At 36.0% G+C, this 16,331-nt stretch overlaps 1 protein-coding gene across 1 annotated transcript; it reads left to right on the top strand.

Moving 5' to 3' along the window:
* The first annotated feature begins 902 nt into the window (after nucleotides 1–902).
* LOC145164030 (uncharacterized) lies at nucleotides 903–5,375 on the top strand. Its single transcript, XM_079082758.1, has 5 exons — nucleotides 903–1,067; nucleotides 1,118–1,315; nucleotides 1,397–4,441; nucleotides 4,544–4,625; nucleotides 4,717–5,375. The coding sequence occupies exons 1-5, from the start codon at nucleotides 903–905 to the stop codon at nucleotides 5,373–5,375; spliced, it is 4,149 nt and encodes a 1,382-aa protein (XP_078938884.1).
* Nucleotides 5,376–16,331: the final 10,956 nt, after the last annotated feature.

The following is a 16,331-nucleotide window of genomic DNA, read 5'->3' as shown; positions in this document are numbered from 1 at the left end:
AGGAGCTACAACTTTTGAGATCAAGATGCATGTGATCCAAATGGTGCAAAATAGTGCGCAATTCGATGGATCACCCGATAGTGACCCCAATACACACATCACTAGTTTCTTGGACATTTGTGACATGTTCAAGATGGATGGAGTAATTGAAGATGCAATCCGACTACGCCTCTTTCCTTTCTCTCTACGAGGCCGTGCCAAGAGGTGGTTCTCAACATTACCCGCGGAATCCATCACCACTTGGGAAGACTTGGCTGACAAATTCCTAACCAAGTACTTTTCACCATCAAAGACAAACATGATGATCAATGAAATCCTTTCATTTCAAGCTGAAGATGGCGAATCGCTATACGAAGCATGGGAAAGATACCGAGAGCTACTCCAAAGATGCCCACATCATGAGCTACCTATGTGGAGGCAGGTCCAAACATTCTTCAATAGTTTGGACATTCATACACAACAATCACTCCATGCAGCTGCCGGAGGTTCCATAAGGAACAAAACACCAGAAGAAACTTATGAACTCATAGATGAAATGGCAATGAATGACAGTCCCGCTCATTCGGTCCAATATCGTGGCAACAAAAACAAACAACTTAAATTTGAGAGTGTACATCAAACCGATGAAGTGCTGACTGAAGTCCTTTCCCAAATGCGGAAACTGACAACTGAAATCAGTCAACTTAAACAAAACCCTCAATCTAATGTTCAAATTGTTTGTAGTTTATGTGAAGGACCACACAAGACTAAAGACTGCAGAAAAGGGAACATGTTCGCTCAAAACAATGATAAAGTTGAAGAAGTCTTTTATTCTTTCGGTGATCAGGCTGACTTGAATGAAGAAAGGTGAAATTTCTATAGACCACAACAACAACACAATCAATTCAACAACCAAAGCAACAATGAACGATGGAGGAACAACAACAATTCAAGTTCAAATTGGCGGAACAACCACAACAACTTCAACCCCTGGCAAGGCAACAAGGTCAGCAACAACAATTCGGGCCAATCCAGTCAAAATCAACATCATGGGCCAGTTTCTTCTCAAGCAAATCATGGAAAGACAAGTGAACCATACCATGATAAGCAAATGGAACAATTGATGAACATGATGAAGGAAAGTCTCAAGCAAAATGAAATTAACTCCAAATCAATTTCAATACTTGAGAAGCAATTGGGACAAATAGCAGAGCAAATAAATCGGCGACCACCTGGCAACCTTCCGGGCACCACGCAAGTAAATCCTCAACACTCAAGAGCTTCAACTAGCAACACCACCACCACCAACACCAACAACAACGCACATCTAAATGAGGTAACTATTCTACGTAGTGGTAAATCATATGATAATCAAGTGCATAAGCCTACACCAAACTCGTTAAAAAATCCTGATTAGGTTTTAGTGGAGGATTATGTATCTTCTGATAATGAAAGTGAAAAGACTCTTAAAACACCAATTGAACCAGAACATAAATTGAAAGGAAAATTGCATGAGTCGAAACTGTCTAAAGTTGGGGAAGGACATGTGGAGACAAATACCACCCCTTACCCAACAGCTTTGAAAAACCTAGAAAAACATGTTTTTAATAAAAATGATGATATTTGGGAAACTTTTCGACAAGTCAAAATTAACATCCCACTTATCCATGCCATTAAGCAAATTCCGGCTTATGCTAAATTCCTCAAAGATTTATGTACTCAAAAGAGACGTCACCGAATTCCAACAAAATCAAACGGTACAACACATGTTAGTGCCGCTTTGACAGGAATACTTCCACCCAAATTAAAAGATCCTGGAGCACCTTTAATTACAATTGAAATTGGAAACATAAAAATCAAAAAGGCACTTCTTGATCTTGGAGCAAGTATCAATGTCCTTCCTGGTAGTTTATATGATAAATATGACCTTGGCCCATTGCAACCAACTAACATTACTGTGTCCATGGCCGATTTGTCACTTAAATTACCACGGGGGATGTTGCCTGATGTCATAGTCAAGGTGGAAGATTTTTATTACCCAGTTGACTTCATAGTTATGGACTCTGAAAAACACTTCAAGGACAAACAACAAAATGTCATTCTCGGTCGTCCCTTTTTAGCAACTATAAATGCTCAAATTAGTTGTCGAGATGGTGCAATTGACGTGACTTTTGGCAACCGCAAGTTGAGACTACAAGCCTTTGGACCGAACGCTAACTCTCCAGATCATAATGATTGCTTTATGATAGACATCATCGGGGATTGTGTTCACGAGCATACCGCAAATATGCTCCTGGACATAACCAATGATTTGGAGGATGTTTTTTGTGACCGTGACAGATCTCAATCAATTGAAGATCAAAAAGAGTTTATGAATGCTATCCGTGGTCGCACGTCAACTTGGTCAAATAATTTTGATGATCTCCCAGATTCAATTGATTCAAAGATAAAGCCATCATTGGAAGAACCACCAGCATTGGAATTGAAGTTGTTACCGAAGCATTTGAAATATACCTTTTTGGGAAAAAATCAAACGCTTCCGGTGATCATTGCATCAGATTTGACAGAGGAACAAGAACAAGCATTACTGAAGGTGCTTAACACATACAAAGCCGCAGTTGGATGGACAATTGCCAATCTTAAGGGAATAAGCCCAGCAGTTTGCATGCATAGAATCATTACCGAATCGTCGACAAAACCATCAAGAGAGACGCAAAGAAGATCGAACCCTAATATGAGGGAAGTCGTGAAGAAAGAAGTGTTAAAGTGGTTAGATGCCGGAATCATCTACCCAATCTCTGACAGTGTATGGGTTAGCCCAACGCAAACCGTTCCAAAGAAAGCTGGCGTCACGATCGTAGAAACTTTAAGTGGTGAAAAGATAACCACTCGGCCGGTAACCGGGTGGCGGGTTTGTATTGATTATCGCAAATTAAATACTGCCACTTTAAAAGACCATTTTCCTTTACCTTTCATTGACCAAATAATAGAGAAATTATCAGGTCAAAAGTTTTATTGTTTTCTGGATGGGTATTCTGGATACAATCAAATACCCATACATCCTGAAGACCAAGCCAAGACTACTTTTACATGTCCCTATGGTACTTTCGCATTCCGACAAATGTCATTCGGATTATGTAATGCCCCTGTCACTTTTCAAAGATTAATGACTAGTATTTTTTCAGACATGGTCGGGGAGTCCTTGGAAATTTTTATGGATGATTTCTCTATTTTTGGATCAACATTTGACACATGTCTCCAACAATTGGTAAAAGTTTTGAAACGTTGCACGGAGACAAACTTGGTTTTAAGTTGGGAGAAAAGTCATTTCATGGTTAAAGAAGGAGTTGTACTTGGGCATGTTGTTTCTGAAAGAGGATTTGAAGTTGACCATGCCAAAGTACAACTCATTTCCTTACTACCACCTCCCACAAATGTCAAAGGCGTGAGATCTTTTCTTGGACATGCAGGTTTTTATAGACGATTCATCAAAAAATTTAGTGCGATTTCAAAACCTTTATGCAATTTGCTCTGTAAAGACGCACCATTTTCTTTTGATGAATCGTGTATGAAATCCTTTCAAAATCTAAAGGGACAACTTTCCCAAGCACCAATATTGCGATCACCTGATTGGTCACAACCTTTTGAAATCATGTGTGACGCAAGTGATTATGCGGTTGGTGCTGTATTGGGGCAACGGGTGAATAAAAAGCCCGTTGTAATCTCTTATGCTAGCAAAACTTTTTCCGATATACAATTGAATTACACAACAACGGAAAAAGAGTTGTTAGCAGTTGTCTTTGCTTTAGACAAATTTCGCTCATATGTTTGGGGGTCAAAAGTTGTTGTTTTTACGGACCATAGTGCTTTGCGTCATCTCAAGCAAAAGAAAGATGCAAAACCGAGGCTTATTAGATGGATATTGCTACTACAAGAATTTGACTTAGAAATTCAGGATAAGAAAGGAAGTGATAATGTAGTAGCTGATCACTTGTCCAGACTCCCCATTGATGTATCAAGCACTTTCAAGGAAGAAATTCGGGATACCTTTCCCGATGAACAATTATTGAACATCAATGGATTACCTTGGTTTGCTAATATTGTGAATTATTTGGCTACAGGAAAAATACCAGAGTATTGGACAAAGCAAAAGATGAAACATTTCATGGCACAAGCAAAACGGTTTATTTGGGACAATCCAGACTTATTCAAGATTGGACCAGATCAAATAATTCGAAGATGTGTCCCTGACCATGAAATTCAAGATTTATTGGCTCATTGTCACTCATACGCATGTGGAGGACATTTCAGTGCTCAAAAGACGGGTCACAGAGTTCTAGACACGGGTTTCTTCTGGCCAACAATTTTTCGTGATGCGCATGTGTTTGTTAAATCCTGTTTGAAATGCCAACAAGTTGGGGGGATCTCAAAAAGAGACCAAATGCCATTAAACCCCATCTTGGTTGTTGAAATATTTGATTTGTGGGGAATTGACTTTATGGGTCCTTTTCCAACTTCTTTCGGCAATATTTATATTTTGGTGGCTGTCGATTATGTCTCAAAGTGGATTGAAGCCGAGGCCACCAAAACAAATGATCACCATGTTGTTTGTAAGTTTGTCAAGAAAAATATTTTTGTGAGACATGGTATCCCTCGTGTGATCATCAGTGATGGGGGGTCACATTTTAAAAACTTTAAATTTGGCAAACTACTCAAACAATATGGTGTGAATCATAGAATTGCCACACCTTACCACCCTCAAACAAGTGGTCAAGTGGAAGTGTCTAATCGACAGATCAAAGAAATTTTACAAAAAAACCGTTAGACCTGACCGCAAAGACTGGTCACTTCGACTAGACGATGCGCTTTGGGCCTATCGGACTGCTTTCAAAACACCGATTGGCACAACCCCTTATAGACTAGTTTATGGAAAAGGATGTCACTTACCGGTTGAGTTAGCACATCGAGCATTGTGGGCCATCAAAGAAGTAAATTTGGAGTATGATCAAGCAGGAAAGGAACGAAAACTACAATTGAGTGAACTGGAAGAACTCTGGGATGAGGCATACAATAATGCTGTCACATATAAGTCCAAGATGAAAGCATTCCACGATGCAAAATTAAAGATCAAAACTTTTGAAAAAGGACAAAAAGTGTGGCTATTTAATTCACGGTTAAAGCTTTTTCCCGGGAAATTGAAAAGCAAATGGTCAGGACCATATGAAGTAGTTGATGTCACACCTCACGGAGCGATTGAGATCAAAGATGAAAAAGGCGGTGAGTCATTCAAAGTAAACGGGCATCGTCTCAAGCCCTATATTTCATCCACCACACGACATGAGGTACAAGTAGAACGGGTTGACTTTTTACAAGAACAACCCACTTACGTCATCTAGTTTTTTGCTTCGAGGTAACACGTCTGGCTGAAGACGTTAAACTTAGCGCTACTTCGGGAGGCAACCCGAGAACTTTGTGGGTATGTTCACTGCAAACCCTCATGAAACTTCACTCGTCCATTAGGGTAACCTAGGGGTTTAAAAGGCTTGTTGCACATGCCAAGTGCAATCGCGATCCTCAGCGAAAATGATGGATTTATTTTATTTGGTGTGTTTGTGGTTTATTTCATTTTATTGTTTTATGGTTTTCTTTTGTGTTTTACATCGAGGACGATGCAAAGTTTAAAGTTGGGGAGGTATACTTAAATGAGAAAAAGGCGACAAACCAAATATGCTGCAATTTTTGGTTTTGATGGAGCCCAACAAGAAAAAAAAATTCAACATTTTTCTCCTATTTTTGAAGATATAAAAGCCTCCTCTACCAAGAACTATCAGGTGATCTCGATTTTTTGTTTGTTTTGTGTGATTTTTTTTAATATAAATAAGAAATTATCCCAAAAAGGAAAGAATGTAATTGTGTTAGTATGTTAGTGTGCTTTTACCAAATTATAGCATGAAAAAAAAAATTAAAAAAAAAACATTTTGAAGCACCAATTAGTATTACTTGTATGGATATAGAAACAAACAATAGGATGCATAACAGTGAGAAAGTGGACCGTAACAGACTGATACATTTCATGCAGTAGATCAGCTTTCTAGAACTTGTTTTAACTCTATTTTAAGAATACTGAATATCAAAATGATAAAGGCAATTCATTTATTTTTATTTTTAGCCAATTAACCCTTAAGCCTACCCATTTGTATTTAAAATCCCTGTTGTTAACCACTTTGAGCCTTAGCCTGTTCGTTTCTTAAGCAGATTTAAGCCATATCCCAAACACTTTCCTACCATGTCTTTCGACTTTATAAAGCAAAGTTTTATCATTTCCGTGTATGTATTTGTTATATATATTGTTCATATTTTAGCGAGTCAAATAAATTGTGAAATTTCAGAAAATTTCTCTTGCTTGGTTCTAAAAAATTGGTTTAATATATATATAAATTGAAAAAGAAGACAGCTACCCCTTTATTTGAATGTTCTCTTTTTGTTTGTGTAAGTATTTATAGTTTTATAAACTTAAGGTTAGATATCAAGAAATTAACGTTGTTCGAAACATTTTACACAAATTTTCGACATTTTTAGAAAATCTAAGCCTAAGTTTAAAGTTGTATGATGTGAGATTTTTTATGTGTTATTTGTTATTTTTAGAAAATCGAAGTTTATAAACAAATCTAAAGTTTGAGCTTCCATATTTTGATATATATCTGTTGTGTTCAAAAAAAAAATTTGTTAAAAATAAAAGTATAGCGTTAGTGAAGGTTAGTTAGAAATATTTTATATGTTTGTAAACGTTTGCAATTTTTGTTTCAAGTTGAGTCCATATATATACACTTTGGGGTTTTGCTGTGCAAAAAAAAAAAAAAAAAAAAAAAAAAAAAGATTGAAAAAAAAAAGAAAAAGAAAAAAAAGAAAGAAAAGAAAAGAAAACCAGAACCAAGCATTTTAGTTTGAATAACTTTTGTGTTTTTGTTAATAATACAATTTTAATTTGAAATGACATATTCAAATAATGTCATTATTTTTAAGCTGAACATAATCCAAAAAGATTTTTGTCTTATCTAAACGTTTTGAGTCGTGTTAGATAAGTTGTAGATGTTATTAATGTTTGTATATAGTTGTATTGTATTTATCGAGTTGTAATAATTATCTTTGTTGTGCTCTTAAAGTCTAAAAGACCCAAGTCACCAATCCAAAAACACCCCTACCCTACCCTTAGCCGAACATTACAACCTGAAAGTCCTTTTGATTGATATTTAAGTAGTCTCTAAGTATAGGTAGATCAAGCCTATGGTAAAGCGATATCTTTAAATCGACCTTGAGTGTAAACATGTCCCTACTTCAAAGAAAGAAATGTGACCTCATCCTAACACTTGTTGCTATATCTTGATCAGGTGGTATTGATTGGTGTTATTTAATTCTGTTATGGTTCCATGTGAAAACTAGTTTATAATTCATATCTTTAGTTTTCAAAAACATCAAAGAAGTTTTCTAGCACGCTAATCAATTACATTTGGATCTTTCTCGGGACGAGAAAGAGATAAGTTGGGGAGGTTTGATCGGTATATTTTACATCACGCTTAATATACTATAATTTATGTAAAATAACCGATTTTATCTAAGAATGGTGCTACTTTGACATGTATTTGAATTATGTTTGTAGGTGGTAAATATGATGAAAATGGTACAAAAAGATGCAAAAAGAAGTTCAAGGAATTACACGAAGAGAAATCAAGATTGAAAACAAAAGAATTGAAGATGTTCGGGTTTGGAAAGACAAGAAAACAAAATAAAAAAATAAAAAATTGTATTTTTAAAATAATTATAATTTAATTAAAATGATTCATTTAGGAAATAATAATTTTATTATTTTCTAAATAATTTAATTTAATTTAATGTATTTTTAATAAAATCAAAATAAAAATAATATATAAAAATCATGTTTTTAAAAATAAAAATAAAAAGAATTTAAATTAATTAATGAGGTTTAATTAAAATAAATTAGTGGGAAATAATTAATTATTTTCTAATTAATTTATAGTAATTAAATTGAATTTATTTAATTTAAAAAAAATGAAAAAGAAAAGAAAAGGCCCCAGCCAAGGCAAGCCAAGCCAAGCCAAGCCAAACCGAAGCCGAGCTCAGCCGGAGCCAGCCGAGCCAATCTAAAAGCTTAATATTCCTAGATCCAAATAATTCCATCTTTTTAATTCTTTTGAATTCATTTTCATAAGATTTAGATTGGATCTTAGATCCAATCTAAAAGCTTAATATTCCTAGCTTTATTTCATTCTTTTTGGTATTTAATTTTCCAAAAATTCACTATAAATACCACCTCAAAATCACCATTTCAAACACACCTCTTACATTCTTACACACTCTCTTACACACTCATACACTCTTACATACTTCATATACCTCTTATACCAACCTATTTTCATACCACCACTTTCTTTAGGAAATTTCTATATTTTTTTGGAAGAATTTTAGTCTTCCAAATTCTTTTCTTTTTCCAAAGAATTCAAGCCATCAAAGATTCAAGACTTTTCAAGATTCAAAATCAAGACATCAAAAATTCAAGAATACAAATATGAGTTTGTATAAGTCTACAATTTGCGGCTAAATCCTCTCGTGATCGCAACCGGGAGTAGGTTTTAATTCTTACTTATTGTATTATTTTTGGGTGTGAACATTTGAATTTGTTGAATATTATTTGTGGATTTTGTTTATGTTTTTAACATTATAAAATCGTTACACTTATTTTATTCATTTATCAATTAATTATTCCAAGTTTAAAATAATTTTAAGTGATCTCCCCACCGTGCCAAATCATCCAATAGCGGTGTGTAGGACGGAGGGTGCGGTAACACTTATTTTCTATTTTGGACTTAGACTTTAATTGAATCGACTATGAAAAATTAATAACACTCATTTCTAATTCATATAATTATTAATTCTGAAACCGGAAGCGGTCATTTTTTTTAATTGATTTAAAATCATATATTTTTTGTTTGTCATCATATTTATAAATCTCAAATTAATCATTATTTCTTTATCGTTAAATCAAAATAGTAACTAAACTATTAACCATAAGCTCCTCTGGATCCGACCCTTACTTACCACTCGCTAGATTAGTGGAAATAAGGTTTATTTTTGACGCGACAACGACCGCTCGTCAATACACACAAGACTCATCCTCACTCCTAGAAAAGCCAAACTCTTTGACTTTCTCATCAAAGCAAAGATTCCATCTGCGAGATGCTTGTTTCAATCCATAAATGGATTTATCAAGCTTACACACTCTATTAGGGTATCTTGTATCGACAAAACCCTCTGGTTGAGCCATGTAAACATCCTCAGCCAACTTTCCATTAAGGAAAGCGGTTTTGACATCCATTTGCCATATTTCATAATCATGAAATGCAGCTATGGCTAATAATACTCTAATAGACTTAATCTTAGCTACTGGTGAGAAGGTCTCATCATAGTCAACTCCCGGAGTTTGAGTAAAGCCCTTCGCAACCAGTCGCGCTTTATAAGTGTGTACCTTCCCATCCATGTCGGTCTTCTTCTTGATGATCCATTTGCACCCAAATGTCTTACGACCTGGTACATTGTCAACCAAGTTCCAAACTTGATTGTCATACATGGACTGAATCTCGCTGTCCATAGCCTCCTTCCATTTAGCAGACTCAGGGCCTGCCATGGCTTCCCTATAATTATTAGGTTCATCCAAATCTATTAGTGTACTATCACTAATAATTGTATCACCTTCAGTGGTGATGTGATAACCATAATAAAAATCAGGTGTGTTCCTCACCCTAGTGGAACGTCTTGGAGGTACAGACTCATCTATCGGATTAACAGGAGTTTCCTCCTCAGGTTGGTCGATAGCATTTGAGGTTCCTTCACCACTTGACTCTTGAAGCTCTTCAAGGTCAATTTGCCTCCCACTGTCCCCTTGGCTTATGAATTCTCTCTCACGAAAGACTTCTCTTCTTGCTACAAAGACCACATTATCACTGGGTCTGTAGAAGAGGTAACCAAAGGATCTATGTGGGTAGCCGATGAAAATACACCTCTCACTTCGAGGTTCAAGCTTGTCATGAGTCTAACGCCTCACGAAAGCTTCACAACCCCAAATCTTGATGTGGTCCAAATTGGGAACTTTCCCAGTCCACATCTCGTGAGGTGTTTTAGCAACCTTTTTAGTAGGGACTAGATTAAGGATATGGGCGGCAGTCTCTAAGGCATACCCCCAGAAAGAGATTGGTAACGAAGCTCGACTCATCATGGAACGAACCATATCCAACAAGGTTCGATTGCGCCTCTCAGCTACACCATTCAACTGTGGTGTTCTGGGAGGTGTCAATTGTGAGACTATCCCACATTCCTTAAGATAGTCAAGGAACTCAATGCTAAGATACTCTCCTCCTCGATCGGATCAGAGCATCTTGATGTTCCTGCCCAATTGATTCTCAACTTCCTGCTTAAACTCTTTGAACTTTTCATTGGTTTCTGACTTATGCTTGATTAAGTAAATATATCCATATCTACTATAATCATCAGTAAAAGTCACATAATAGCGATAAGCATCCCTTGTAGCAACTCTGAAGGGCCCACACACATCCGTGTGTACAAGGTCTTACAAACCTTCACCCCTATCACAAGTACCTGTGAAGGGTGACTTTGTCATTTTTCCAAGTAAACAAGACTCGCAACTATCATTTGACTTGAGGTCAAATGATTCCAAGACTCCAGCCTTTTGGAGTTGGCCTATGCGCTTCTTGTTAACATGTCCAAGACGACAATGCCACAAGGATGCTTTATCCAAGCTATCTGAAGAATCAATATACAACACATTATTTCCTAGATTGTCTACAACATTCACGGCTTCATATACACCATCACAAGGTAATGCTTTAAAGTAAAATACATCATTGTAATAAACATTAATAGCACCATTTTTATTATCAAATGAAAATGTAAAACCTTGTTTGTACAAGCCATAAAAGGAAATAATATTTCTCGCCATTTCGGGCAAGTAACAACACTTATTCAAATCTAACATTAACCCATTATTAAGCAATAAAGAATAAACTCCTATCTTGGTAACAGGTGATGCTTTCCTATTGCCCATGACCAAGTTTATCTTCCCGTGCTCCACTTGCTCACTTCTTCTTAGTGCCTGCAAATCAGTACAGATGTGAATACCACAACCTGTATCAAGCACCCAAGAATTAGCATTAGATGAGTTATTAGACAATATTGTGTAAATACTTGCATGGGTGGGTTTAACCTTCCCATCCTTTACATCTTGCATATATTTAGGGCAGCTTCGCTTGAAGTGTCCCTTATCCTGGCAATAGAAGCACTGTGCTTCCTTTGGGTTTGAAGAAGGAGTAATGGGACCTTTCTTTGTCGCACTTGAAGAGGAACCATCAAGAGTCTTACCCTTTGTACCCTTCGAAGGGCTTTTCCTCTTCTTACCCTTTCCCTGCCCAATAGCCAGAACAGGGGCTGTTGAAGGAGTAGAAGTAGCAACCGCTTTACCCTTAAGGCCATTTTCAGCTGTCCTTAAGAGTCCTTGAAGTTTGCTAAGTGTGACTTCCTCCTTGTTCATATGATAAGTCATACGAAACTGATCATAAGTTGGAGGTAAGGAATGGAGAATGATGTCAATCGCCATTTCCTCAGGAAAGTCAACATTTAGCTTCAGCAACCGGTCAACGAACCTTTGCATCTTCTACAAGTGACCGGTGATGGGTTCACCATCTTTCATCCTTGCGGTTATCATGGAGGAGATGATTTCATACCTCTCCTGACGCACGCTCTGATGCTACCTTTCCATCAGATCCAGGTGCATCTCATAGGGGTAGAAATCTTCATAGGATTTTTGAAGTTCAGGAGTCATGGTGGCCATCATGATGCATGCTACTTTAGTAGCATCCTTTTCGTGTGCAACAAACTCCGCAAACTCTTCAGGAGTAGCAGTGGCTTCACTCACAACCTTAAGCTCCCTATCGAGGACATATTCTTTGTCCTCATAGCGGGTAATCATTCTGATGTTTCTGATCCACTCATTGAAATTGGATCCATCAAAGATGACCTTACCACACAAGTTCATAAGGGAAAAAGAGCCTGTTGGGTTTGAGCCAGAAGCATTGTTGGAAGACTCTGAAAGGAAAGAAAGACAAGTTTCATTAGATTAGGAATCCTTAATAATTCACCCAAATGAAATATTAAGGCTAGGATCCAACAAAATATTTATAGTTGGAAGAGGGATGCCGTAATCCATACTATAAAATATTTGAAGGTAGGTAAATGACGATTTACCAATTTCCACCATAAGAACGAAATATTTTATTATTAGTTTTTATTGGTTTTGAAACTCCTAGATCTTTTGAGATACATTGAACTTTTCAATGGCATGTTTGAATCTCGATTGTGCCCTCTCAAGTTTGTGACTGGGATGCCGAGGATCACAAATAAGGTGTGAATAACCATACAAATTGACTTGGTACCCTCAACAATATTACCTAATCGATGTGCCGGTTAACCACACACGCTCCACCGATCTATAATAAGGTCAAGTAACCCTTTGCCACTCTTACTAGTCCATGTTAGTGTGCCGGTTAACCACACACGCTCCACTAACGACTTGGTAAGGTACAAAGTGTAATTTTATGGGCTAGCACCAATTTCACATTTTCCTAAAGTAACTAAGATTGGGAATTTATAATGTATAGTTACTTTATAATTCATTATACTTTTAACGAGTATTTAAAGTCATATCCTACCCGTTCGGCTAACGACCCTCCACCAATCAAGGATGCGGTGGGTGAGAGTGGACACCCATTAAGTCACCATTTTATAGGCAACAACCTTATACCCCCCTTATAGACCGGCTTCGTGAATGAGGCCTACTAACGGTAAGAATGACATATTCTTATACATATCTATATAATAAAATTATAATAATAGTATAAGTGTTGATTTTTAAACTTTTTAAAAATCTAAGGTTTAATTTGGAATTAAAGTATTAGAGTGTAAGACTTTTCAAATTCCAAAACTTGAGGGCAATAATTGAAACTATTCCAAGTCTCTTCAATTTGTAACTTATGAGTTTTAATGGTTCATAAAAATGAAGACTCTTCATTTTATGAAACCTCTTTAGTTCTTTAATCATAATTAAAAGAAGTGACTCTTGGTTATCCATAACTTGAGGACAAGTTATGGACACCATCATAGCCATTAAGATCATGAATTAAACACACATGGTGGTTACACATAATTCCTATGATCTTCTAAAAACTTATAAGAACACAAATTCATGTCAAGCAATTTCAAGAAATCATATAAACATATACAATACTTGAAAATTGATAAAAGTCATGTAAAATGGGTTACATAATCATTATCATTTTGAAAAACAGATTTTACAAGTCCAAAACAGATTGGGATAATGATCTTAATCCATTTCCAACAACAAAACTCGAAAAAACTGCCCAGCACGCTCCTACTCGCCGAGTGCACTATTCTACTCGGCGAGTAGAATGAATTTGTTCATGGACTCGGCGAGTCCTCCCCATGGACTCGGCGAGTCCAGTCGTCAGAATGCAGAATTTTCAATTTTTAAGCAGTTTTGCATCAAGTATACAGAAAACAATCCTAGGCTCTGATACCACTGATGAATTTTGAGCATTCTAACACTTCCTAAGTGTACATGCAACCCTAATAACCTTGAATCTATGTTTTCTCTATATACATGCAAATTTCTTTTTCAAGGTTATTTCCTAACTAGCATGGCATGGGGATTACATAAAACATAAAAACTAGTAGAAATACATACCTCGTTGTTGCTTGGATTCCTTCAAGACTTTGTGAGCCTAGCACCCCAAATGTTGTGCCTCAAATGCTTCACACAACACCACAAGACTTGGAATAACTTGAGAGAATACTTCTAGCACTCAAAATCGGTTAAGCCCTCTCTAGTAACACTAGGTCCACTAGGTCTACTAGGTCACCATTTTGCTAGCAATAGGGTTCCTTTTATAGTGTTGTCACAATTAGGGTTTACACATGAATGCCCTTAATTTTCATGACTCTTGATTTCCCATGACCCATGGATTTGTAACTCCCATGGACTATCCATGGAGCTCCATTTGGTTACATCCATAACCCATAAACCATGGATCATTAATCCACCATAAAATAATTGATGATTGTCATAATCAACCCTATATATTTAATTAGTCTCACTTTGATCACCAAATTAATCCTAGATTAATACTTGATCAATACTAATTAAATAATATTATTATTAATATATTACAACTTATAATATATTAGTAATCATAAGTGCCTTATTCTCTCATTTAGTCTATCCAAGTATTGCAATGTCATGCAACCTAAATGGACCATGCCGGGTCGGGTCAAGTACATACCAAATAAAGTTATGGACTTAGACACTATATCCAACAAGAAGTACCAAGGGTTGCATCTAAGGGTTGTAAAGCCACTTAAGGGAGTTTTTGGTCCAAGTGGTATGTTTCTTGGAGTTTTCGGTCAAAGTGGTATTCGGTCCATATGGTTTTCGGTCCAAAGAGGTTTTCGGTCCACATGGTTGGCCGAAAACTCATGATGTTTGGTGATTTTAAGGGCTTTCCACAATCAACGAAGTGTTCTAGACTCAATACTAAGTATTTGGAAAGGCTTAAAGTCATTTTTCACCCTTCATAAGGGTTTTCAGTTTAAGGAGATGCACTATACCGAAAACTCCTTTTGTTTTTGGAAAAATGACGATTTCAAGGCCCTAAATCAAGTATCCTTACTAGAAAACAAGTGTAGGAGATAGATACTTACAATATGGAAGCAAATAAGGGTGTTTTCGGCCAAAAACACTAGTGTGTGTTCTTGGTGTTCTTGAAGAACACTTGAAGATCTAAGAAAAAGAGAAGATTTCATGGATGAAATCATGTATAACTACTAGATGAAGTGTTGTATCAACAAATCAAGAGAAGAAACACTTACATTTTTGGAAGATTTGGAAGAAGCTCTTATGATACTTGAGAGAGAAAGCGGGTGTTCTTGAGTTTGGAAGTAAAAAGTGAGGAAGGAAGGAGTAAACTCATGCCTTAAGCATGAGTTCTCGGTCAAAGGGGTTTTCGGCCCTACCCCTCATGTTTGGCCGTAACACCTTATTAAGGTGTTATTTGTTTTATTTGTTCCCCAATAATCCTAGAAAATACTTCCTTTCGTTTTTTCTCTTGACGAATAAATATTTAAAAATTCCCAAACGGATTTTAAACCGAGCTAAAAATCACCAGAAATGAATTTGAGTTTTAATTGAAGTGTTTGACTGTAGAGTTCGTACAAAAGAAAATTTCGGGTTGTCACATTTATCATGATATATCACTCTTTCACAATATCTGTAAGGTTCATAGATATACTGTTACTCTTCCCAACAAAATTACTTTACCAGTTCAGTTGATTTGGAGATATTAGATTGGATCATGTTCTCACACTCAAAAATGTTTTATATGTTCCTGCATTTGATATGAATCTTATATCAATCAGCGCTTTAACAAGAACACAAAGATTTATTGTTTATTTCACATGCAATCATGCTTTGATTCAGGATATCAAGCTTATGAAGATGATTGGCAGGGCTGAGATTGATGCAGGATTATATGTGATGGGAAATGGTTCTACAAGTAACAAATCACATCAAAATAGCTTAAGGGTCAATTTTGTTTCGTTAGATGTTTCTCATAAGAGGCTTGGACATCCCTTAAATAAAAGGATATTTCATATTAAGGATTTGTTTAATATTGGTGTATTTTTTAATACAAACTATTCACGTTGTCATTTTTGTCCATTAGCTAAATAGAAACAACTTACTTTTGAATCTTTCAATCATATTCAAGATGAATTATTTGATATGATTCATTGTGATATTTGGGGTCCATACACTATTTCAACTCATAATGGATACAAGTACTTTGCTAGTTTGTTTGATGATCATAGTAGGTATACATGGATATATTTGTTGAAACAGAATTCTGACATCAGTGAGATATTTCCTAGGTTCTATACTTTTATTCTTATGAAATTTGGTAACAAAATTAAAGTTTTTAGATCCGATAATGCTAGAGAACTAGATTTCAAAGATTTTTATTTGCTGAAAAGGGAATTGAACATCAGAAATCTTGTGTTAGGAAACCTCAACAAATTTCAGTTGTTGAGAGAAAACATCAAAATTTACTAAATGTTGCTCATTTTTTATTGTTTCAATCTCAAATTCCTATTCAATTTTGAGGAGAATGTGTTTTGACTGCAACATATTTGATAAATAG

Source organism: Lactuca virosa, chromosome 3, assembly GCF_052849685.1.
Source record: "Lactuca virosa cultivar CGN04683 chromosome 3, Lactuca_virosa_CGN04683_v6, whole genome shotgun sequence".
NCBI lineage: Eukaryota > Viridiplantae > Streptophyta > Magnoliopsida > Asterales > Asteraceae > Lactuca > Lactuca virosa.
Note: the sequence above shows the minus strand (reverse complement) of the source record. Positions and strands in the feature narration are given on the sequence as shown.

Excerpts from the sequence above, each read along its gene's own strand:
- LOC145164030 (XM_079082758.1), top strand. The coding sequence starts at position 903 with ATGAACGATGGAGGAACAACAACAATTCAAGTTCAAATTGGCGGAACA. Across the intron at positions 1,068-1,117 it reads AGCAAATCATGGAAAGACAA|GAAAGTCTCAAGCAAAATGA; the intron begins GTGAACCATACC and ends AACATGATGAAG. Across the intron at positions 4,626-4,716 it reads AAATATTTTTGTGAGACATG|AATTGCCACACCTTACCACC; the intron begins GTATCCCTCGTG and ends TGTGAATCATAG.